General features: G+C 44.2%; 1 protein-coding gene across 1 annotated transcript in view; it reads right to left on the bottom strand.

Moving 5' to 3' along the window:
• The window catches only part of cdh26.1 (cadherin 26, tandem duplicate 1), a 123936-nt gene that overhangs the window by 26501 nt on the left and 70530 nt on the right, over positions 1-26905 (bottom strand). The window contains exons 11-15 of the mRNA XM_068048521.1: positions 23397-23582; positions 21831-22099; positions 19518-19660; positions 7067-7300; positions 6365-6586 (exon numbers count right to left, since the gene is read on the bottom strand). Of these exons, the coding sequence (XP_067904622.1) occupies positions 6365-6586; positions 7067-7300; positions 19518-19660; positions 21831-22099; positions 23397-23582 (1054 nt within the window). The remainder of the gene's footprint in view (positions 1-6364; positions 6587-7066; positions 7301-19517; positions 19661-21830; positions 22100-23396; positions 23583-26905) is intronic.

The raw sequence follows: 26905 nt of genomic DNA, 5'->3' as shown, positions 1-26905 counted from the left end.
CAGGGCTATCTCCATGCCATACTGCATAAGCAGCAGGCGATAGACAGAGCTAAGCGATCCCACAACCAACAGAACAGATCTAAGCTATGCGGTCCTGCCACATCCAGTCGTGAATGGTGGTGGACAATTAAACAAGTAACTGGAGGAGGTGGCTCCACAAATATCTCCATCCTCAATGATGGGGGAGCCCAGCACATCAATGCAAAAGACAAGGCTGAAGCATTTGCATCTATCTTCCACCAGAAGTGCCGAGTGACTTATCCATTTCGGTCTCCTCCTGAGGGGTCTCCGGCATCACAGATGCCAGTCTTCAGCCAATCGAATTCACTCCACGTGATATCAAGAAAAGCTGAAGGCACTGAATACTGCAAAGGCTGTGGGTCCTGATAACTTTCCAGCAATAGTACTAAAGACTTGTGCTCCAGAATTAGCTGCGTCCCTACCTCAAGCTGTTCCAGTACAGCGACAATACTGGCATCTACCCGACAATGTGGACAATTGCCCAGGTGTGTCCTCTGCACAAAAAAAAACAGGACAAACCCAACCCAGCCAATTACCGCCCCATCAGTCTACTCTCGATCATCAGCAAAGTGATGGAAGGGATTATCGACAATACTATCAAGCGGCACTTGTTCAGCAATAACCTGCTTACTGACACTCCGTTTGGGTTCCACCAGTGTCACTCAGCTCCTGACCACATTACAGCCTTGGTCCAAACATGGACAAAAGAGCTGAACTCCAGAGGTGAGGTGGGAGTGACTGCCCTTGACATCAAGGCAGCATTTGACCGAGTGGTGCATCAAGGAGCCCTAACAAAACTGGAGTCAATGGGAATCAAGGGGAAAACTCTCCGTTGGTTGGAGTCATACATAGCACAAAGGAAGATGGTTGTGGATGTTGGAGGTCAATCATCTCAGTCCCAGGCCATCACTGCAGGCGTTCCTCAGAGCAGTGTCCTAGGTCTAACCATCTTCAGCTGCTTCATCAATGACCTTCCATCCATCATAAAGTCAGAGAAGGGGATGTTCACTGATGATTGCACAATGTTCAACACCATTCGCGACTCCACAGATATTGAAGCAGCCCATGTCCATATGCAGCAAGACCTGCACAACATCTAGGCTTGGGCTGATAAGTGGCAAGTAACATTTGGGCCACACAAATGCCAGGCAAACACCATCTCATACAGGAGAGAATCTAACCATCTCTCCTTGACATTCAATGGCAGTACCATCGCTGAATCCCCTATTATCAACATCCTGGGGTTACCAGTGACCAAAAAATGAACTGGAGCAGCACATAAATACTGTGACTACAAGAGCAGGTCAGAGGCTGTGAATCCTGCAGCTAGTAACTCACCTCCTGTCTCCCCAATGCCTGTCCACCATCTACAAGGCACAAGTCAGGAGTGTGATGGAATACTCTCCACTTGCCTGGATGGGTGCAGTTCTAATAACACTCAAGAAGACCGACACCTACCTCCTAGAAGGACAAGGGCAGCAGATGCATGGGAACACCACCACTTGCAAGTTCCCTCCAAGTCACACACCATCTTGACTTGGAACTATATTGCCATTCCTTCACTGTCGCTGGGTCAAAACTCTTGTCAACAGCACTGTGGGTGTACCTACACCCCAAGGACTGCAGCGGTTCAAGTAGACAGCTCACCACCACCTTCTCATGGGCAATTAGGGATGGGCAACAAATGCTGCCCTAGCCAGCAACACCCACATCCCACAAACAAATACAAAATAATCCTTCCTAAAAGCCCAGGATGTTGATAATAGGGGATTCAGCGATGGTACTGCCATTGAATGTCAAGGAGAGATGGTTAGATTCTCTCTTGTGTGAGATGTCTACTAAATTGCAGTCACCTTAAAGACTTCCTCAAAAAACTATCAAAATTGTTAGGTAGGGCCTTTCTTTTCGGAACATTGTTGTGAATTTCTAATGCTCCTTCCCTTTCCCAGTGATCATAAATGGCATCTCTTATGAACACTTTTAGCATCTAAAGATCCCTTGCTTTGATTTAGAACATAGAACAGTACAGCACAGTACAGGCCCTTCGGCCCACGATGTTGTGCCGAACCTTTAACCTACTCTAAGATCAAACTAACTACCTACCCTTCATTCTACTATCATCCATGTACCTATCCAAGAGTCGCTTAAATGCCCCTAACGTATCAGCTTCTACAACCACCGCTGGCAGCGCATTCCACACACCCACCACTCTCTGTGTAAAGAACCTACCTCTGACATCTCCCCGAAACCTTCCTCCAATCACCTTAAAATTATGCCCCCTGATGATAGCCCTTTCCACCCTGGGAAAAAGTCTCTGACTATCCACTCTATCTATGCCTCTCATCATCTTGTACCCCTCTATCAAGTCACCTCTCATCCTTCTTCGCTGCAATGAGAAAAGCCCTCGCTCCCTCAATCTTTCTTCGTAGGACATGCCCTCCAGTCCAGGCAGCATCCTGGTAAATCTCCTCTGCACCCTCTCTAAAGCTTCCACATCCTTCCTATAATAAGGCGACCAGAACTGAACACAATATTCCAAGTGTGGTCGAACCTTAGAGAGCTGCAGCATAACCTCGCGGCTCTTAAATTCAATCCCCCGTTAATGAAAGCCAACACACCATACGCCTTCTTAACAACCCTATCAACTTGGGTGGCAACTTTGAGCGATCAATGGACGTGGATATCAGCCTGTTCCACGCTGTATTCCGCATTCAAATTCGACCTTCCAAAATGAATCACTTCACACTTCTCCAGGTTGAACTCCATCTGCCACTTCTCAGCCCAGCACTGCATCCTGTCAATGTCCCATTGCAACCTACAACAGCCTTCCACACTATCCACAACTCCAGCAACCTTCGTGTCATCGGCAAACTTGCTAACCCAGCCTTCCACTTCCTCATCCAAGTCATTTATAAAAATCACAAAGAGCAGAGGTCCCAGAACAGATCCTTGCGGAACACCACTGGTCACCGAGCTCCATGCTGAATACTTTCCAACTACTACCACCATCTGACATCTATGGGCTAGCCAATTCTGCATCCAGACAGCCAAATTTCCCTGTATCCCATGCCTCCTTACTTTCTGAATGAGCCTACCATGGGGAACCTTATCAAACGCCTTGCTAAAATCCATATACACCACATCCACTGCTCTTCGTTCATCAATGTGTTTTGTCACATCTTCAAAGAATTCAATAAGGCTTGTGAGGCATGACCTGCCCCTCACAAAGTGATGCTGACTGTCTCTAATCAAACCATGCTTCTCCAAATAATCATAAATCCTGTTCTCAGAATCCTCTCCAATAATTTGCCCACTACCGACGTAAGACTGACTGGTCTATGATTCCCAGGGTTATCCCTATTCCCTTTCTTGAACAAGGGAACAACATTTGCCACCCTCCAATCATCCGGTACTACTCCAGTGGAAAGTGAAGACGCAAAGATCATCGCCAAAGGCGCAGCAATCTCTTCCCTCGCTTCCCGTAATATCCTTGGGTATATCCCGTCTGGCCCCGGGGACTTATCTGTCCTCATATCATTCAAACTTTCCAGCACATCCTCCCTCTTAACCTCAACATGTTCGAGCATATCAGCCTGTTCCACGCTGTCCTCACAAATGACCAAGTTCCTCTCACTAGTGAATACTGAAGCAAAGTATTCATTTAGGACCTCCCCTACCTCCTCCGACTCCAGGCACAAGTTCCCTCCACTATCCCTGATCGGCCCTACCCTCACTCTGGCCATCCTCTTGTTCCTCACATAAGTGTAGAACGCCTTGGGATTTTCCTTAATCCTATCCGCCAAGACTTTTTCATGTCCTCTTCTAGTTCTCCTAAGTCCATTCTTCAGTTCCTTCCTGGTTACCTTGTAACCCTCTAGAGCCCTGTCTGATCCTTGCTTCCTCAACCTGAAGTAAGCTTCCTTCTTCCTCTTGACTAGCTGTTCCACATCTCTTGTCATCCAAGGTTCCTTCACCCTACCATCCCTTCCCTGCCTCATCGGGACAAACCTATCCAGCAGTCGCAGCAAGTGCTCCCTAAACAACCTCCACATTTCTGTCATGCATTTCCCTGAGAACATCTGTTCCCAATTTATGCTCCTCAGTTCCTGCCTAATAGCATTGTAATACCCCCTCCCCCAATTAAATATTTTCCCATCCCGCCTGTTCCTGTCCCTCTCCATGACTATAGTAAAGGTCAGGGAGTTGTGATCACTATCACCGAAATGCTCTCCCACCGAGAGATCTGCCACCTGGCCTGGTTCGTTGCCAAGCACCAAGTCCAACATAGTCTCCCCTCTAGTCGGCCTATCTACATATTGAGTCAGGAAACCTTCCTGCACACACCTGACAAAAACTGCTCCATCCAAACTATTTGCACTAGGGAGGTTCCAATCAATATTAGGGAAGTTGAAGTCACCCATGACAACAACCCTGTTACTTCTGCACCTTTCCAAAATCTGCCTCCCAATCTGTTCCTCCATGTCTCTGTTGCTATTGAGGGGTCTATAGAAAACTCCCAACAAAGTGACTGCTCCTTTCCTGTTTCTGACTTCCACCCATAATGACTCAGTAGACAAACCCTCCTCGACGACCTCCCTTTCTGCAGCTGTGATACTATCCCTGATTAACAATGCCACTCCCCCACCTCTTTTACCTCCCTCCCTATTCCTTTTGAAACATCTAAACCCCGGAACATCCAACATCCATTCCTGCCCCTGCGATATCCACGTCTCCGTAATGGCCACAACATCGTAGCTCCAAGTACTGATCCATGCTCTAAGTTCATCACCCTTATTCCTGACACTTCTTGCGTTAAAATAGACACACTTCAACCCATCATACTGGCTGCAACTTTGCCCTGTCAACTGTCTAACCTTCCTCACAGACTCTCTGCACTCGGTATCTGCCTGTTCAACAGCTACCCCATCCACTGATCCGTGGCTCCGGTTCCCATCCCCCTGCCAAACTAGTTTAAACCCTCCCGAAGAGCTCTAGCAAACCTCTCGCCCAGGATATTGGTGCCCCTCCAGTTCAGATGCTACCCGTCCTTCTTGTACAGGTCCCACCTTCCCCAGAAGGTATCCCAATGATCCACATATCTGAATCCCTCCCTCCTACACCAGTTCTGTAGCCACGTGTTCAGCTGCACTCGCTCCCTGTTTCTAGCCTCACTAGCACGTGGCACCGGTATCAATCCTGAGATTACTACTCTGCTCGTCCTGCCTTTCAGCTTCCAACCTAACTCCCTATATTCGCTTTTCAGGTCCTCATCCCTTTTCCTAGCTATGTCATTGGTACCGATATGTACCACGACCTCTGGCTGCTCCCCCTCCCCCTTAAGAATCCTGTGGACTCGATCCGAGACATCCCTGACCCTGGCACCCGGGAGGCAACATACCATCCGGGAGTCACATTCGCGACCACAGAATCTCCTGTCTGTTCCTCTAACCATTGAATCTCCTCAATGGTTTGTCCCTTGTTTTGAAAATAGGAACTAATTGAGCTAGTTTCCAGACCAAGAGAACTATTTCTGACTCTACTGAACTACTGAAGGGTCTTATGAGGTTATAGTTTGGGGGTGGTGGGGGACGGATTTTGATGACTATCAAATTTGCCAAGGTGAACACTGACAGCTGCAGTGAATAGAACATTTTCCCTCTGTTATGACTCTTAAGAGAGAGCTTCTCACCATCCAAGACCCCAAACACTCCTTCCAGGCGAAACAGCGATTTAGTTATTATGCTTCTTTCAATTTAGTATACTACATTCGCTGTTCGCAAATGAGATCTCCTCTACATTGGGGAGACCAAATGCAGATAGCGTAACTACTTTGCAGAACAATTCTGCTTAGTCTGCAAGCGTGACCCTCAGCTTCTGGTTGCTTGCCATTTTAATTTACCACCTTGCTCTCACACCCACATCTCTGTCTTTTTTTTATTCATTCAGACTCTGGTGGGCCGAAGGGCCTGTTTCAGTGCTGTATCACTATGACTCTATGTGGGCATCACTGGCTAGGACAGCATTTATTAACCCTCCCTAATTGCCCTTCAGCAGGGGGTGGTGAGCCGCCGCCTTGAACCGCTGCAGTCCATGTAGGGTAGGTACACCCACTGTGCTGTTCGGAAGTTAAAGTCGCTTTTAATGATGGAAAACTTTAAAATATATTTTAACAACATATTTGATTTATAATGTAAAATTAAATCCTACTACTTTAGCTTTGCAAGTATTAAATCTCCATGTAATGGCAGGTAATTGCAAACCCCTAATGCATAAGCACCTTTCTCAACTAAATGTAAAAATATATCACATGAGATTCTAACATTTTGAGTCAGTGTGTACTTACAGAGCAAAAGTAATAAACCAGCAAAGAGCACTCCAATCGCAGCTCCGCCTAAGACAGCTGTTCTATGCTTTGAAGTAGGGCATGTTTTCCCATCAAGACAATGACAGATGTGCAGATTCAATGAACATTCCTGGGTAATCCCCTGCCTATCTCGGATTTTGAAAGGCACAATGTAGTTTCCGATGGGAATTCTCTTTTGTCTCACAAGCTGAGCAGTGTGAGCTGACACAACAAAGTACCAAATGAAAGAATGTTAGGGTATTGACAAGGTAATAACTTTCTACACTATAGTTTCAACCTAACCATTACTCATGACTTGAGAAGTGATAAAAATGCTTTAAACTAATTTTACATATCAACTTATGCATTGCTTTCTCACTGATTACGAGGATTCATTTTGTGGGGACTGACCTTAGCTATGCAAGTTAACTTTACCTGATTAAATATCACCAGTGTCAGAAAAAGTTGTGGCAAAACTTCATTGCTCTACTTTTCATTGGATGGCAAATGAAAAATATTTAATCTAAAAAGCAAAATACTGCAAATGCTGAAAATGCGAAATATTAATTTGTCAGGTCTCCTCATAGATGCTACCTAACCTGAATACTTCCAGCATCTTCTGTTTGTCTCTCCATATTCCATCTATTTCACTTTCAGAAAATATATATATTTTATATATATATATATATATGTTATATCTACCTGTTGCTTTGCGTAATTTCCACTCGTCCTTTATATGTTGCTCATTGTCTAACAGTTCAAATGTGAAGGGACCACTGAAGGGATCCAGGTCATCATCTTGTGCAGTAACAGTTATAAATTGTACTTCACCATCATCACACATATCTTGGTGTGTATTGACAAGATACGGTAGATTGTCATTTATATCAACAAGAAAAAGAGACATTGTGCCAGTTCCTGTAGTGGGAATCTCACCTGGAGTAAACAAGAGATGGATGTCAGTACAAAAATGAAGTGACCTCACTTACAAAAATGTCTTTGGGAAGCGATTGCTCTGCAACCATTTAACCAGGTTCAGAGATTTTAATTCACTTATTACCTTCTAAAACATGAAGGTAATGGAAGAGAATTATTCAAAAGATGTATAATTTGAATTAATACAACAACAACTTATATTTATATGGCGCCTTTAACATAATAAAACGCCCCAAGGCGCTTCACAAAAGCATTATAAAATGAAGTATGACGTCGACCCACATAAGGAAATATTAGGTCAGATGACCAAAAGCTTGGCCAAAGAGGTAGGTTTTTAGGAGTGTCTTAAAGAAGGAAAGTGAGATAGAGATATGAAGAGGTATCGGGAGAGAATTCCAGAGCCTGGGCAACAGGCAGCCAGTGCACCAGACGCAAATAGGCAACAGCCTTATTAAAATATTTGAGACGTCTTTAGGACCCCAATTTGGAGTCCAGTGGAACTGAGTATTCAGTGGCCAAACCAGCAGTCCTTAAGGAGACCACTGCAGAATGTTCCAAACAAAGGAAAGTAACAGGATTTCCAATGACATTTTGCATTTTTAATTCCCACTGCCAGTCCATCATGGCCTCCTTTAAGATTGCCTATCCCCTGTTGATGACATTTTTTGCAGATGACACAAAGATAGGAAGGAACGTATGTTGTGAAGAGGACGTAAGGTGTTTGCAGACCGCTATAGATAGGTTGAATGAGTGGGCAAAAATCTGGCAGATGGAGTATAATGTGGGAAAATGTGAAGTTGTTCACTTTGGCAGGAAGAATAAAAAAGCAGAGTATTACTTAAACAGAGAACGACTGCAGAGTTCCGAGGTGCATGAGTCACAAGAGGTTAGTATGCAGGTACAACAAGTAATAAAAAAGGCTAATGGAATGCTATCCTTTATTACGAGAGGAATTGAAAATAAAAGGATATTATGCTTCAGTTATACAGAGCATTGGTGAGACCACATCTTGAATACTGTCTCCTTATTTAAGCGTGTAAATGCGTTGGAGGTAGTTCAGAGGAGGGGTTTACTAGATTGATATTTGGAATGAGCGGGTTGTCTTATGAGGAAAGGTTGGATAGATTGGGACTGTTTTCACTGAAGTTTAGAAGAGTGAGGGGAGACTTGATTGAAGTATATAAGATCCTGAATGGTCTTGACAAGGTGGATGTGGAAAGGATGTCTCCAGAAGGTGAGTCCAGAACTAGAGGGCAATGTTTTAAAATTAGGGTTCACATATTTAGGACAGAGATGAGAAGAAATGTTTCTCTCAGATGATTGTGCGACTTTGGAACTCTCTGCCTCAGAAGGTGGTGGAGGCGGGGTCACTGAATATTTTTAAGGCGGAGGTAGATAGATTCTTGTTAGGCAAGGGAATCAAAGGTTAGAGGGGGTAGATGGGAGCGTGGCATTCGACACACAAACAGATCCGACATGGTCTTATTGAATGGCAGAGCCGGCTCGAGGAGCCGAATGGCCTACTTCAGCTCCTAATTCATATGTTCGTATGCTCGTACATTTCTGCATAGGAACGAAAGGAGTTTCTGACTTTATCTGCAGGACTCATCCCGACTTCCTAAAATACAGCACTAGCCAATTCATTTATAGATATTCTTCTATAACACAGAAAGTCGCCACAGAAACATTGTCTGGGATTTTACTCAGCTCCTGATATCAGCTCCATGGTGGGAGGGGCTGGAAGATCGCTCCGGCAGTTGCCCGTCACGGAGTCCGATGCTGGGAGTGCTGGACCCTATCTTCCTGGCGGTGGCGGGCTCCATGGTGACACCCCCTCACCGCTGGGCAACGGGACCCAGCTTTACATATTTAAATGAAGTGAATGAATACATTTAAATACAATTCACTGCTATCTTACCTTCTTCCCAGGATCTTCCGAGTGGCAGCCGGCACTCACAAGCCTTCACTTTCCCGTCCAGGGAAAGCAGGCACCACTGTGGGGAAGGGGGTACTTAGGATTATTAACGTTGGGGGGGGGGGGGGGATGTACGGGTTCCGAACGCCATTAATAATGTAAAGGAGGGTGGGAAGGGGTGACCTCTGCACTTTGGTCAGTTTGGGCAGGGAGGGAAAGTTCAAGTGTTGAAGTTAAGTGTTTTGGCAGGGGGAGAGGGCAAACATTGGATTTAATTGTTTTTTGGGGGGCGGGGAAGGGGCGATAGTTTTTTTCAGGGACCTAGGTGGAAGATGGGTATGACTTTAAAAATTTAAATGAGCCGGCCTTTAAAAATGGCGCCAACGCCTGTGCACAGGCAGCTGATGCCACTGCCTGCGCTGCAGTGCCCACCGCCTCCATCACAAGGTAGATCCCAACCCTGTTCTATGTCAGCACTTGCCATCCGTAGTAATTTTCAAGGAGGAAGCCAATTAGTGGCCTGATGGCACATCGCCATCCAATTAGAGAAGCAGATACCATGAGGAGATGGGTGTTAGACATGATGAGCACGATTTAAAGAGCACCCAGCAGCCATTAATCTGTACGCCGGATTCTTCGGAATGGCAGAGCGCGAAGAGCAGCGGAGCAGAAGCATGTCCGGCATCCATGGAAGGGTGGCCCCACAATTTACTGATGCCTCCCTGGAGATAATTTTAGAGGTAGCGGCAGCCCAGCAGAGTGCACTTTTTCCAGAGAGTGGCTGGAGACAAAGCAGGCATAGCTGAAGGTGCCTCAGGATGTGAGCTGCCACAGTGCTTTCAGCAGGATGTGGGTGCAGTGCAGGAAGCACTTCAACGACCTTCTGAGGTTTGGCAAGGTGAGACCAATTCTACACTCAGATGACAGGCCTCTAGTTCTGGAGTCACCAGCACACCCACGAACTGAGCAGCCTGAGGGTGCACAGTGTTCAGGAACAGTGAGGACATCTGTGCCTGGGCATCTGTGCAAAGCCCACACCACAGGCATGTGTGGAAGAGGCTACAATGGAGACAGTGACATCGAATGAATGAATCCCTGGATGTGGTGAGGACAGCACCACAGTCTTAATTCTCTCACTCTTAACCTTGCAGACAAAAAACACACAACTTGCAAGAAAGGGATTGGTCTGGTGGTGGAGTAGCACATCTCGCTATTCTGATGTCCCTGGAGCAGGAGGATACGAGCACATGAACATACAAATTAGGAGCAGGAGAGGCCATTCAGACCCTTCAAGCCTGCTCCGCCATTTAATAAGATTATGGCTGATCTGATTGTGGCCTCAACTTCACTTTCCCACCTACTCCTGAAACTCTGTGACTTCCTTGTTAGTCAAGAATTTATCTAACTCTGCCTTAAAAATATTCAATGATCCTGCCTCCACTGCTCTCTGGGGAAAAGAGTTGTAAAGACTCACAACCCTGAGAGAAAAAAAATCTCCTCATCTCCATCTCAAATGGGCAACCCCTTATTTTTAAACTGTGTTCCCTAGTTCTAGTCTCTCCCACAAGGGGAAACATCCTTTCAGCATCCACCCTGTTAAGACCCCTCAGGATCTTATATATTTCAATAAGATCACCTCTCATTCTTCTAAACTATAATGCATACAGAGTCAACCTGTTCAACCTTTCTTCATAAGATAACCCCCCCATCCCAGGTATCAGTCGAGTGAACCTTCCCCGAACTGCCTCTAACGCATTTAGATCCTTTCTTAAACACGGAGACCAAAACTGTAGGCAGTGTGATCTCCAGATGTGGTCTCATCAATACCCTATATAACTGTAGTTAAACATCGCTACTTTTATATTCCATTCCCCTTGCAATAAACAGCAACATTCCATTTGCCTTCCTAATCACATGCTGTATCTACATATTAACTTTTTGTGGTTCATGCACTAGGGCACCAAGATCCCTCTGCTTTTCAGAACTCTGCAATCTCACCATTTAGATAATATGCTTCTTTTTTATTCCTCCTGCCAAACTGGACAATTTCACCTTTTCCCACATTATACTCCATTTGCCAGATCTTTGCCCACGTAACCTCTCTAAAATAAAAACAGAAAATGCTGGAAATACTCAGCAGGTCGGGCAGCATCTCTGGAGAGAGAAGCAGAGTTAACGGGCTGGATTTTACCTTAGGTGAACGGGAATTTGCCACTGATGTAAAAGTCAGTGGCGAACCTGCTTCTGCCGAGCCCAGGGATCTGTCCTGTATTTTACGGGTCCCCGGGCTTTAATTGTCCCGAGGCGGGACTTCCACCCGCTTGAGGGAGGAAATCCCACCTCAATGAGTTGCTGGCCAATCAACGGGCTGGCAACTCTTAGTCCCAGCAGCGCCACTGGGAGCGGTGAACCACTGCTAGGACTGCAGCCCAACCAAACACATGTAGCCAGGAGATGAGGTAAGTTGGGCATGCCACACCAGAGAGATCGATCCTTTCCTGGTGAGGCTGGAGTGGTCATTTGGGGAGAGGGGGGTGTCTTGGGTCCCGGGGCTGGGTTGGGAGGCACCCTGTGCCCGACTGCCATGGCCCCCCCCCCCCCATCCCGGGGCGTGGAAAGGCCGGCAGCTATCACTGGGCGGCCTTTCACGACCCCAGCACACCCATGATATGGGTAAAATATCCATGGAGGCGGGTGGGGGCCCTTAAGTGGCCGTTAAGTGGCCACATAAGGGTCTTGATTGGCCTCACCCAACCGCCATAAGGTTTACCGGAGGCGGGCGCGGGGTGGGTACGCTTCCCAGAGCCCCATGCCACCATCCGACCCGCTGGGGCGGCGTAAAATTCAGCCCAATGTTTCAGGTCTGTGACCTTTCATCAGAATTGGCCCTGCTACAACCTCCTCAATAATAGATTCTAGCATTTTCCCTGTGACAAATGTTAAGCTAACTGGCCTGTACTTTCCAACTTTCTGTCTCCCTCTTTTCTTGAATACAGGAGTCACATTTGCTTATTTTCCAATATGATGGGACCTTTCCAGAATCTAGGGAATTTTGGAAAATTAAAACCAATGCATCTACTATCTCAGCAGCGACTTCTTTTAAGACCCTAGGATGAAGTCCATCAGGACCCGGGAACTTGTCAGATTTTAGTTCTAATAATTTTTGCTGTCCCCTGTCCCTGGGGATTGTTTTAAATTCCTCCCTCCCTTTCACCTCCTGATTCACAATTATTTCTGGGATGTTATTTGTACCCTCTACAGTGAAGACAGATGCAGATTATCTGTTCAATTCATCCGCTATCTCCTTATTTTTCATTATTAGTTCCCCAGACTCACTCTCTAGAGGACCAATGCTCACTTTACTTTCTCTTTTCCTTTTTAAATACCTGTAGAAACTCTTACTATCTGTTTTAATATTTCTAGCTAGCTCTCTCGTACTCTAATTGTACCTCCTTATTAACCTTAGCCATTCTTTGTTGTTCTTTATATTCTGCCCAATCTTCTGACCTGCCACTCATCTTTGCAGAATTATATGCTTTTTCTTTCAATTTGATACTATCTTTAACTTCCTTAGTTAGCCAAGGATGGAGCGTCCTTCCCTTAGTCTTTCTTTCTCACTGGAATGTATATTTTCTGAGTATTCAGAAATATCTCCTTAAATATCTGCCACTACATCTCTACTGACCTATCCCTTAACCTAATTTGCCAGTTTACTTTAGCCAGCTCTGCCTTCATGCCCTCATAATCGCCCTTATTTAAAACACTAGTCTTAGATTCACCCTTTTCTCCCTCAAACTGAATGTGAAATTCGATCATATTATGATCACTGCTTCCTAGGGGCAACTTCACTATGAGGTCATTAATTGCTGTCTCATTGCACAGTACCACACCAAGTATAGCCTGTTCTCTGGTTGGCTATAGAATGTGTTGCTCCAAGAAACTGTCCCAAAAACATTCTTATGAACTTGTCATCCAGGCTACCTTTGCCATTCTGATTCGTCTAATCAATATGTAGATTAAAATCACCCATGATTATCATCGCACCTTTCTCACAAGCCCCCATTATTTCATTCTATATATCCTGTCCTACAACCTGGTTACTGTTAGGGGGCCTATAAACCACTCACACAAGTGACTTCTTACCTTTACTATTTCTCATCTCTACCCAAACTGATTCTACATCTTGGATTTCCAGAACTAAGATCATTTCTCTCTATTGTATCAATGTCATCCTTAATTAACAGAGCTACCCCTCCCCCTTTTCCTAGCTTCCCATCTTTAATAAATGTCACGTACTTTTGAATATTCAGGTCCCAGTCTTTGTCATCTTGCAACCATGTCTCTGTAATGGCTATCAGATCATACGTATTTATTACTATTTGTGCTGTCAATTAATCGATTTTGTTACAAATACTATGTGCATTCAGATACAGAGCCTTTAGTTCTATCTTTTTACTATTTTTGCAACCTCTAGTCTTATCTGCTGGTGCACTCTTAGTTTTGTACACTCTGTCCCTTCCTGCCACACTCTGATCATCATTTCCTTATTGCTACCTTGCTCTCTTGCCTAGTCTTCTCTACTTAACTTATGACATCTTCTCAATCCTGATCCCTCACTCCCACTACTCAGTTTAAAGCCCTCTCTACCTCCCTAGTTATACTACCCACCAGAACACTGGTCCCAGCACAGTTTAGGTGAAAACCGTCCCAACGGTACAGCTCCCACTTTCCCCAGCACAGGTGCCAGTGCCTGACGAATCAAAACCCATTTCTCCCACACCAATCTTTGAGCCACAAGTTTAACTCTTTAATTTTATTTATCCTATGCCAATTTGCTCGTGACTCAGGTAATAATCCAGAGATTATTACCTTTGAGGTTCTGCTTTTTAATTTAGACCCTAGCTACTCATACTCCCTCAACAAATCTTCTTTCCTAGTTCTAGCTACGTCATTGGTACCTATGTGGACCATGACCGCTGGATCCTCCCCCTCCCATTTCAAGTTCCTCTCCAGCCCAGAGCAGATGTCCCAAACCCTGGCACTGGGCAGGCAACACAGCCATCTGGACTCTCACATTCGGCTGCAGAGAACTGTGTCTATCCCCCTGACTACGCTATCCCCTACTGCCACTACATTCCTATTAACTACCCCCCTTGAATAACCTCCTGTACCATGGTGCCATGGTCAGTTCACTCATCCACCTTGCAGTTCCCGCTTTCATCCATACAGGTTGCAAGAACCTCAAACCTGTTATACGACTGCAAAGGCTAAGGCTCCTCCACTTCTACGTTCTGGGTCCCCATACCTGCCTTGCTCACAGTCACACCCTCCTGCCCTAAATCAGAAGACCCTATCCTAAGGGGTGTGACCGCCTCCTGGTACAAAGTGTCCAGGTAACTTTCCCCCTCCCTGATGTGTCGCAGTGTCTGCACCTCAGGCTCCAGCTCATAAAATCTGAGCTGAAGTTCCTGCAGCCACAGACACTTACTGCAGACGTGTTTGCCCTGGATCACATTGGCATCCATAAGCTCCCACACCGTGAAGTCACAACACATCATAAGTGATAATTAATTAATGTTTTACTTAAATAGCTTACAATTAATAAACCTTACTACTCCCCGTTCCTATGCCCTTGGCATTGCCAGGGTGGCAGCTCATCAGGAAGTCAGCAATGAGAAGTTGGGAGTCCTCCAAAGACAGGGAGAAAGGATTTTACCATCTCCAAGAGACGGGGTGGTTCTCCCTCCTCCTTTGTTTCCTCCATGCCAATACATAAGTTTTATTGGCCTGCTGCAGCTCACAAAAGCAGCTGCTGACAGAGGAGTGCTTTCTGAGCCAAATTCTTATGTCTCCTGCAGGGCCAGTTGTAGAGGGACAGGCTCAGCATACCACTGTGGCACGAGCGACAACCTCAGAGGAGGAAGATGCATCTGATATTCAGCACAGTGACTCATTTAAATGGCAGGGCGGGCCACTCCCCCACCGATGACGTGGAGGGGGCAGGCAGTCTGTCCCCAGCAATGGCATCAGACATCACTGCGCAGGTGCCCACGCCATTTTTAAAGGGCTTCAAGCCCTACATGGCAATTTAAACTTTTAAAGAGGAATCAAATTAAAGTTTATTAGAAAAAAATTAAATGTTTCTTGCCCCTCTCCCACAGCCCCCACCCACAATAACCATATACTTCACTCCTTGCCCTCTCCCACAGCAAAATACTTACCTGTGTACCTGTCCTTTGCCCCATCAACCCCACAACAATACACAAACCTTTAACTTCACTCCTTCCCACCATCCCCTCCACCAATCAGGTTAGTTTGATCCCACTCATACGAACATACATATGAACATACCAATGAGGAGCAGGAGTAGGTCACTCAGCCCTTCGAGCCTGCTCCACCATTCAAAACGTTCATGGCTGAACTGATTACTCCACATTTCCACCTGCTCCCAATAACCTTCCATCCCCTTGCTTATCAAGAATCTATCTACATCTACCTTAAAAATATTCAAAGACTCTGCTTCCACTGCTTTTCGAGGAAGAGAATTCCAAAGACTCATGACCTTATGAGAGAAAATATTTCTCCTTATCTCTGTCTTAAATGGGCGACCCCTTATTTTTAAACAGTGACACCTAGTTCTGGATTCTCCCACAAGGCGAAACTTCCTTTCCACATCCACCCTGTCAAGACCCCTCGGGATCTTATATGTTTCAATCAAATCGCCTCTTACTCTTCTAAATTCCAGCAGATACAAGCCTAGTCTGTCCAACCGTTCCTCGTAAGACAGCCCGCCCATTCCAGGTATTAGTCTAGTAAACCTTCTCTGTACTGCCTCCAATACATTTGCATCCTTCCTTAAATAAGGAGGCCATTTATGCTCACAGTACTCCAGATGTGGTCTCACCGATGCCCTGTATAGCTGAAGCATAACCTCCCTACTTTTGTACTTTAGTTCCCCTCACAATAAATGATAACATTCTATTAGCTTTCCTAATTGCGTGCTGAAGCAAAGAAGTTCAGCACCACTGTCAATTTCACGATTACTGGCAGGGCATGCCCACGTGAACATTGAGGCCTGAGTTCCTTCTCCACGAGGGCACACTGGTCAGCAACCAATTGCCTTGGTAAGTGCAGTTTCCAGTGGCACTGATGCTCATATATGTCCAGGAAGCTGATTATTTGATGGCAGGCCCCATGATGAACTTATCGCCTTTGTGCCCTCCCTACCCCTTGTGCATTACCTCTGCATCTATCAGGACCAAGGGTCTGCATTTGTTGTTGGAGTGGCTGCTCCTCATCGCTGCTCATCACCAACTCTGAGTAGTTGAGCCCCATGTCTGGGAATTGCCTTACTTGCAACCACCTGCACTGTAACAACTGCCTGGAACACCCTGCTTTGCCCCACTAACCCCTGTAGGCACTCCCACTCAATGGCCCTAGTGCCTCCACAGTAAACTTTCTGCAAGCTCTGCTCATGGAATGGCCACTGTGTGCTAATGAATGAAGTGCTCCCTGCTCCTTCCCCTTTTATTCATCGTTAGAAATTGTTGCTGCCTCTGTGACTGGCTCCTCACTGCGCTGTCGCCTCCTCGCCACAGACATGCTTGTGGCCCTGTGTGTGCCTCCACACCAAAACCTCTTTCTGCCCTTCAACAAGCTCTCAATTGGCTCGTTTGCATCCTCAGTTGATGATCTGCCACTTTCAGTTGGGTTGCTGCTACCCACTATACGTGTTTCCATCCAAATTCCTTGGATACGCGACTGCATCAGAAAGCTGTCACGGTTCTCAGTAATGCAAATTTGCGGCACTCCTGCCTCTGGTCCTGCATCTGCTATGAAAATTCAATTCATTTTTCCCTGTATTCTATGCCTACTGCACAGAGAGCCTGCAAAGCACTGGGCCACCAAATAAAGACTCCCCAACCAGGGGAAACATCTTAGCTGCATCTACCCTATTTATCCCTTTAAGTATTTTGTATGTTTCAATGAGATCACCTCTCATTCTTTGAAACTCTAGAGAATACAGGCCCAAGTTTCCCCAATCTCTCTTCATAGGACACTCCCGCCATCCCAGGAACAAGTCTGATGAACCTTTGTTGCACTCCCTCTATGGCAATTGATTGCTGCACCTGCATGTTAGCTTACAGTGACTTATTGACAAGGACATTCAGGTCCCTTTGTACATCTACACTTACTAATCTCTTACCATTTAAGAAATACTCTGCACATTTGTTCCTCCTACCAAAGTGGATAGCCTCACATTTTTCCACATTATTTTCCATCTGCCACGTTCTTGCCCACTCACTACGTCTGTCTAAATCCCCTTGAAGCCACTTTGCATCTTCCTCACAACACACATTCCCACCTTGTTTTGTGTCATCCGCCAACTTGGAAATACATTTGATCCCCACATCCAAATCATTGATATATATTGTGAACAGCTGGGGCCGAAGCATTGATCTTTGCGATACCCCACTAGTCACAGCCAGCCAAGGCGAGAATGACCAGTTTATTCCTACTCTCTGCTTTCTGCCCGTTAACCAATCCTTAATCCATGTCAGTATATTACCTCTTATCCCATGTGCTTTAATTTTGCTAACCAACCTCCTTTGGGGGACTTTATCAGAAGCCTTATGAAAATCCAAGTATACCACGTCCGCTGACTCCCCTTTATCAATTCTGTTAGTAACATCCTCAAAAAACTCCAACAGGTGCGTCAAACATGATTTCCCATTCATAAATCCAGGTTGACTATGCCCAATCAGATCATTATTATCTAAGTGTTCATTTATCACATCCTTTAGAATAGATTCTAGCATTTTCCCAAAGACTGATATAAGGCTAACAGGTCTGTAGTTCCCTGTTTTCTCTCTCCCTCCCTTCTTAAATAGTGGGGTGACATTTGTGACCTTGCAGGAACTGCTCCAGAATTTATAGAATTTTGGAAGATGATCATCAATGCATTCACTATCTCCATAGCTACCTCTTTCAACACTCTGGGATGTAGAATATCAGGTCCTGGGGACTTATCAACATTTAGTCCCATTAATTTCTCCAATACAACCTTCTTACTAATACTAATTTCCTTCAATTCCTCATTCCCCCAATCCCTTGGACCTCTAATTCTGGGAGATTTCTTGTATCTTCCTTAGTGAAAACAGACACAAAGTAATCATTTAGCTTCTCTGCCATTTCTCTATTCCCCATTATAAATTCTCCTGACTCTGCCTGTAATGGACCCACATTTGTCTTAACCAAACATTTCCTTTTTACATACTGGTAGAAGCCTTTACAGTCTGTTTGTATATTTTTTGCTAGTTTACATTCATATTCTATTCTCCCTTCCTTTATCAGTTTCTTTGTACTCCTTTGCTGTATTCTAAAATCCTCCTAATCCTCAGGTTTACTACTATTTCTGGCAACTTTATAGGCTTTTTCTTTTAATCTTATACAATCCTTAACTTGCTTTGTTATCCATGGTTGACTGTCTTTACTTTGGGGTTTTTGTGACAAGCCAAGATTTATAGATGTCACAGGACTTGCTTCTGGAAAAGTTTTAGTTTCATTCTAAACTGTCAAAAAAGCCAGCTGGTGTTTGGCCTGAAACAGAAAAAGTTTGCTTATTGACCTGCCAGGAGACTACCAGCTCAGTTTTCTCTTGAAAACCAATCCTGTACCTCCAGTGTTCAGATTCCTATTTCCTCCTATATTTGAAGAGAGCCTGCACGATTAAAGAACGTGCATGTCAAATGTGTGGAACTGAAACCTTTGTTGCTGTATTTCTGCTTTAAGATCTGACTGAAGCCTTCTGTAGCTGCATCTCTTGGAAGGCTTCCCAAACTGATCAACATCACCTGGAAAGAACTGCTTTAGGAAGATCCCAGTGACAGCCACCTATTTGAAGTTGGGACACCTCATTAAAACAAAGGAATTCCTTCCATGCCTTCTTCTCAACCTAAGTGTTTTTTTTTAAATTCCTTCTATTTCCTTGTAACAGTTGTGTCTCAATAAGGATTCTTCAATTTAATTGGTTAATTGCTTGCCCTATTTACACAGATCCCAGATCTCTTGTAAAGGGCACCGCACTAATTTTGGCTTTCCAATCACTGCAAGTTCCAGTGCCAAAGCCCGAAGGAGGTCTGTGGGCAAATGTATGTATAATGAGAACTAGCACCATCCATTTGCCACTGGGCAGTTGAGAAAGGTAAAACAGAATTGTGTGCTTGTTTTGGAAATATATTTAGATCCAATGCCCATTTTAGCAAGTAAACTGTAAATTAATATTTGCAGAAAAAAACCTACCATCATCAATTGCAAAAACAGTAAATGTATAAACACTGTTATTCACATAAGCTGATTCCCGATCCAATGTTTTCACTGTTGTGACAACACCAGTGTCTGAATCTACTGTAATCCATTCAGCTGGTTCAAATCCTCGAACGTATCTTTCAAACAAAAAGACACATGGTGGGTTATTCAAGAATTGAGACCATTAATCACTGATAAATCACCAGATCTGTGACATATTACAACTAGAGAAGTTAAGTCCATTTGATCTCTGGCACTGGTTTTGATCACCTGAGAGGGTCAGAGAGGAACTTTCCAGAGTATTTTTTCTCTTTTTTGCCCTTGGTTTTACTTTGTATTTTTACCTTGGCTAGGCGATTACATGGTTGCAGGGTTACAAATTATTGGTGAGTGGGTGTCGCTTTATGACACTGTTGATAATTCCTTCTATCATTTTGCTGATGAATGGGAGGTGTCCTTTTTAATTACATTACCAGGTTTTCTGAATCAAGGTAGTTCAAAAGACAGGACAGAGATGGTCTAACTAGGTAGTAATTGGCTGGGTTAGATTTATCCTGTATTTTTGGTGCATAGGCCATCCTCGGGCAATCTTCAGCATGGTCAGGCAGATGCCAATGCCATAGAAGCACTTATGTAGCTTGACTAGAGAAGCAACTAGTTCAGGGGTGCAGGTTCTCAACACAAAACAGCGATTTTGTCAGGATCCACAGTCGTCTGGTACATTCAGCCACTTCTTGACATCACGTGGGGTGAACTTAATTGGCTGGACAATCAGGTGTTCAAAATCATGAGAGATCGAGATAGAGTAGATAGAGAGAAACTGTTCCCTTTGGCGGAAGGGTCGAGAACCAGAGGGCACTGATTTAAGCTGACTGGCAAGAGAACCCAGAAGCAGCATGAGGAAAAACCTTTTTTACGCAACGAGTAGTTATGATCTGGAATGCATGGCCTGAGAGGGTGGTGTTTAGCATGTAGGTATCCCTGTTTTTTTAGCATCACTAGGTTGATACCTCATTCGAAGGTGTGCCTGACACATCCTTCTACAGTCTGCATTGAACCAGAATTGGTCTCCTGGCTGGTGAAAGATGTATTGAGACACAAGGTTAAAAATTGTAGAGATATCTAGTTCTGCTGCTATTGATGGCCTACAGCAATTCATTTATGTTCCGTCTAGAGCTGCTAGATCTATCCTTAGTCTATCCAGCAGTGTCTCACTGTAACAATTAAATATATATCAATCCGTCATATCGAATGATTATATTTCATGATGCTAGTTCTTGTGTTGCCTGATTTTACTGAATTCCATTTCACAACTTTCCATGATGGGATTTGAACTTACTAACTCTGGATTGTTAGCCCAGTACCATACCACAGCACTATTTTAAAATGTAAAGTGGCAGATTTTTATCGGGCTAATTCCACATGTCCAATAGACAGCTGTGTTTCAGGAAGTTTTGAATCAGCCCTTACGTTGTGAACAATGTTAGGACTAGTTAGGAACGTGTCAGATACTTTTTAGTGAAATTTAATAAGAAAAAGTATGATGAAAGAAATGGAGAACAGGTATCAGCACAAAATTACAGTTATGGTGAAACATTTCTGATCAACGCTGCACACCTAAAACATCATAAGCTATCTTCTCTCTTTCAATATGGTGACCAACCTTCCCTAACAGCACTGTGGGTGTACCTAACCCACATGGACTGCTGTGGTTCAAGAAGGCAGCTCACCACCAGCTTCTTAAAGGCAATTAAGAATGGGCAATAAATGCTGGCCTTGTCAGTGATGCCCATATCCCATAAACGAATTTTTTAAAAATCCAGATTTTTCTGCTTTTATTTCAGATTACCTGCATTTCAATAAAGCTGTAGCTGCTTGACAAAAAAACATTTAGTGATAAATAAAAACAAGAAATGCTGGAAATACTCAGCAGGTCTGGCAGCATCTATGGAGAGAGGAGTAGAGTTAACGTTTCAGGTCAGAGTGATAAATATGTTGCCTGGTAAATTTTACAGAATTTGGTGCTGCCAGATAATGTTGGTAAAGTTAGGTAACATAGGGAATTAATTCACTAGACATATAGGGGGCGAAATTGGACTTGGCTGATAGCACAAGACAGGTGGTAATGAATCGACAGCCTGTTTTATAAGTTGCCTGATTTTCTTTTCTATTAAATGAGCAGGTCATTTTGAATTACTTACAAGGCTACAAATGCTATACAACAATATTTTGACAAAAATAAACAATTAGAATATAAATGTGAAAAGCCATGATGTATGTTCTCTTACGTTAAATAATTTTTTTTACCTGATGGAATGCTTGAAGAATTTATCAGTATCAGTAGCATTAAATCTTCCCAATATCTTTCCAGGCTTCTGACCTTCAACCTCATTAACAGTTAATACCGGAGGGGAGAACACAGGAGGGTCATTCCTGTCCTTCACAGTAATAACTGCAGTAAATTCTTGCAATACATCTGAACCTTTGTCTTTCATTTCTGCACATTTAAAAAATGGTTCTTCATTCTCAACTATTATCTTAAGTTTCCTTCTAGGTCCATGCTCATAATCCAAAGACTGCAACAGTAAAACACACACAATCAGTTTGAATCGTAGTTCAAATAGCTTAGAAAGTTTTTCATTATTCTAATAGAGCTGTTAAAAGTTGTGTTACTTCTCTGCTATTCTTAATATATTGAATGAAAATTCAGGGTGTTGCTGAGTTGCCACATTTTGGGGGGCTGTACCAATTTTTTTCAAGCTGATGGTCAACTTGCCATTTTCCCAGCTTTAGGTATATACTGAATTTGGAAAGTGGGCATCCTTCACCCTGGTGAAAATAAAATAATTAAAGAACACAAGATTGTAGGAAATAGAACAGACTTCTGATAGGGAGAAAAGATAGAATACAGATTATTAGCAAGGAAGTGAGTTTAGAAGGCAGTTAAAGGAATACATTCAATGAAAGTCATGATTTTTTTAATCCAGAGGATACTATGATTACAAAACTATTCTATTCACACTTTGCTAACTATACTTCAGTGACACTATTAGAAAATTATTTGTGCAACCATTTTGAATGCATTCTTAAAGAATGATCACCAGCATGATTTGTAAATCCAAATTTAACAAAGCTTTGAAAATTGCGTCATTATGATCTACTTACATTTTATTGTCCAATGGCCAATTAAGTGAATAAAGCTTCTTTTATTTTTTTAAGCACAAACGTAATGCCTCTAAAAGCTAAAATTTGATAGAAATTCAAGTCTCCACTTCAGATTCCGTGATCTACAAATTATTTTACTCTCTGGCCAAGGTAGAAGAGTCTACTGGCCCTTGGGAGTAGAGGATTCCAGTCTTGATTCCCAGCTGTTAAATAAATAGGTGATTCAGGAAGCAATTGAGGCACTATAACTAGCCTTGGCACCCCTGGAATAAGAAGGGAAAACAATTTGGGGGAGTTCCTGCCCCTGATTGCTATCCAGTCAACCTTCGTGGAAGGAGAATGTATGTGGATGCAGAATGAGAACAGGACTGGACTTAGCTCTTATGCCTCTGGAAATGGATTCCAGCAAGAAATTTACAAATCTGACTGCAAAGTTCAGACTTGGAGTCCCTGATCACTAAATGCTAAGAGGTGGAAACCAATATTTAACTCAATTTTCAGGTGACTGGCACACAAAGAAAATAATGAATTAAGGATGTAAAAAAAAAAGTTAAATATACTGGAACAGTGACAGAGAAAATAAAAATATAGATATTCATGCCTGCAAAGGTAAAATTAAGTCAACATGATTATCTCAATTCTTTTGTTCTTAAAGCACAAATAATGCAGTTAAGGTCCAAACAATATTCCCAAATTAAAATACTATACCTTTATTAGAAACAGAATTCCGTCATTTGTTTCTGGATCTGTTTCAATCTTGAAATTTTCATCCTCATTCCCTTCTACTATTTTGTACTTTGCCCTCCAGGCTGGTGTATTAGGGGTGTCTTTATCAGTAACATTTAGTCGTAATATAACTACATTGTTGTCAGTCTCGCCAATAATAGCTGAAGCCTAAGGAAAAGGAAATTAGATTGCAACAGAAAAATTTAAACTTTAGAACTTGAGAAAAAAAAAACTGAACATTTTCCTTTGGTATAATAGTTTTGATTCATATGCATAAATATAAGATTTTAACGTCAATATTTAAAGTCAAAGTAAGTTTACATTTCCATTATAAATTCCTGCAACCCTCTGGTACCCAAATTTATAGGTCTATGTCATTTGTTCTTTAAGTGAGTACCAAAGTTACTTTTTTGGAATGGTGCATCATGCCTACATTAGCAATTCATCTGAATCTTCTGGATTGCTGTCCTCATTAAAAAAGGAAATCTGAATCACTGTCCTCCGGAAGCACAGCAATGTTTATCCAGAATATCAAGGCAAGTAACTGAAACTGGAGAAGTATTTTTATGGCAATATTTTTAACAATATTTAAGCACTTCAGGAGACACGCCTCCCTGCGAGCAGGTCTCGAAGACAGCAAGATTACACCTTCTACTGGCAGGGTAGGGATCCTGAAGAACCAAGACAGCATGGAGTGGGCTTTGCCATCAGAAACTCTTTGCTCAGCATGATAGAGCCAACTTCAAATGGCTTGGAACACATACTGTCCATCCAACTGCTCACCGCCTCTGGCCCAGTACACCTACTCAGCATATATGCACCAACACTCTGCTCCCCACCTGAAGGTAAAGACCAGTTCCACAGGGAACTCCATAATATCATCAGTAATATTCCTAATATCGAACATTTGTTCCTGCTGGGGGACTTTAACACCAGGGTTGGGGCCGACCATGACTCATGGCCCTCCTGCCTCAGGCACTATGGCATTGGAAGGATGAATGAGAATGGACAGAGACTGCTGGAGTTGTGCATCTATCACAACCTCTGCATCACCAACTCATTCTTTCATATTAAACCCTGTCAAAAGGTTTCATGGAGACACCCAAGATCACGTCATTGGCACCAGTTGGACCTCATCATCACAAGGCGAGCCTCTACAAAGTGACCAAATCACATGCAGCTTCCACAGTGTGGACTGCGACACCGACCACTCCCTGGTGTGCAGCAAAGTTGACACAAACCAAAGAAGCTACATCACTCCAAGCAGAAGGGCCACCTGCGCTTTAACAGTAACAGACTTTCTTGTCCACAGCTGTTACCTAAGTTTCTAAAGTCACTTGAAAAAGCCCTTCAAAACACTGCTGCAGAGGATGCAAAGATGAAGCAGGCCCACATCAGAGATGCCATCTATGGCTCTGCAATGACCACCATTGGCAAACGTGCGAAGCAGAATGCAGACTGGTTTCAATCGCACTTTGAAGAGCTGGAACCTGTCATAGCCGCTAAGCGCACTGCACTGTTGAACTACAAGAAAGCCCCCAGGTAGTTAACATCCATAGTACTTAAAGTAGCCAGAAGTGCTGCACAAAAAACAGCCAGGTGCTGTGCAAATGACTACTGGCAACACCTATGCAGTCGTATTCAGCTGGCCACCGACACCGGAAACATCAGAGGAATGTATGATGGCATTAAGAGAGCTGTGGGTCAACCATCAAGAAGATCGCCCCCCTCAAGTCTAAATCAGGGGAAATGATCACTGACCAATGCAAGCAAATGGACCGCTGGGTGGAGCACTACCTGGAACTGTAGTCCAGGGAAAATGTTGTCGCTGATACCGCCCTCAATGCAGCCCAGTCTCTGCCAGTCATGGATGAGCTGGACGAACAGCCAACAAAATCGGAACTCAGTGATGCCATTGATTCTCTAGCCAGTGGAAAAGCCCCTGGAAAGGACGGCATTACCCCTGAAATAATCAAGAGTGCCAAGCCTGCTATACTCTCAGCACTCCATGAACTGCATTCCCTGTGCTGGGATGAGGGAGCAGCACCCAGAACATGCACAATGTCAATATCATCACCCTCTATAAGAACAAGGGTGACCGCGATGACTGCAACAACTACCTTGGAATCTCCCTGCTCAGCATAGTGGGGAAAGTCTTTGCTCGAGTCGTTTTAAACAGACTCCAGAAGCTGGCTGAGCGTGTCTACCCTGAGGCACAGTGCAGCTTTCCAGCAGAGGGATCCACCATTTACATGCTGTTCTCCCTTTGCCAGCTACAGGAGAAATTTCGCGAACAACAGATGCCCCTCTACATTGCTTTCATTGATCTCACCAAAGCCTTTGACCTCGTCAGCAGACGTGGTCTTTTCGGACTACTAGCAAAGATCGGATGTCCACCAAAGCTACTAAGTATCATCACCTCATTCCATGACAATATGAAAAGCACAATTCAGCATAGCGGTGCCTCATCAGACCCCTTTCCTTTCCTGAGTGGTGTGAAACAGGGCTGTGTTCTCTGTTTGGGATCTTCTTCTCACTGCTGCTCTCACATGCGTTCAAGTCTTCAGAAGAAGGAATTTTCCTCCACACAAGATCAGATGGCAGGTTGTTCAACCTTGCCCATCTTAGAGCGAAGACCAAAGTACGGAAAGTCCTCATCAGGGAACTCCTCTTTGCTGACAATGCTGCATTAACATCCCACACTGAAGAGTGTCTGCAGAGACTCATCGACAGGATTGCAGCTGCCTGCAATGAATTTGGCCTAACCATCAGCCTCAAGAAAACGATCATTGGACAGGACATCAGAAATGCTCCATCCATCAATATCGGCGACCACGCTCTGGAAGTGGTTCAAGAGTTCACCTACCTAGGTTCAACTATCACCAGTAACCTGTCTCTACATGCAGAAATCAACAAGCGCATGGGAAAGGCTTCCACTGCTATGTCCAGACTGGCCAAGAGAGTGTGGGAAAATGGCGCACTGACACGGAACATAAAAGTCCGAGTGTTTCAAGCCTGTGTCTTCACTACCTTGCTCTATGGCAGTGAGTCCTGGACACCATATGTCAGCCAAGAGCGACGTCTCAATTCATTCCATCTTCGCTGCCTCCAAAGAATCCTTGGCATCAGGTGGCAGGACCGTATCTCCAACGCAGAAGTCCTCGAGGTGGCCAACATCCCCAGCATATACCCCCTACTGAGCCAGCGGCGCTTGAGATGACTTGGCCATGTGAGCCGCGTGGAAGATGGCAGGATCCCCAAGGACGCATTATACAGCGAGCTCGTCACTGGTATCAGACCCACCGGCCGTCCATGTCTCCGCTTTAGAGACGTCTGCAAATGCGACATGAAGTCCTGTGACATTGATCACAAGTCGTGGGAGTAGTTGCCAATGATCACCAGAGCTGGCGGACAGCCATAAAGGCGGGGCTAAATAGTAGAGAGTCACAGACAGAAGTGCAAGGTGAGAGCCAACTGTGTAACAGCCCGAC

The sequence above is a fragment of the Heterodontus francisci genome, chromosome 16 (assembly GCF_036365525.1).
Source record: "Heterodontus francisci isolate sHetFra1 chromosome 16, sHetFra1.hap1, whole genome shotgun sequence".
In the NCBI taxonomy this organism is placed as follows: domain Eukaryota; kingdom Metazoa; phylum Chordata; class Chondrichthyes; order Heterodontiformes; family Heterodontidae; genus Heterodontus; species Heterodontus francisci.
The sequence above is the reverse complement of the archived record's forward strand: the minus strand, read 5'-3'. Positions and strand labels throughout refer to the sequence as shown.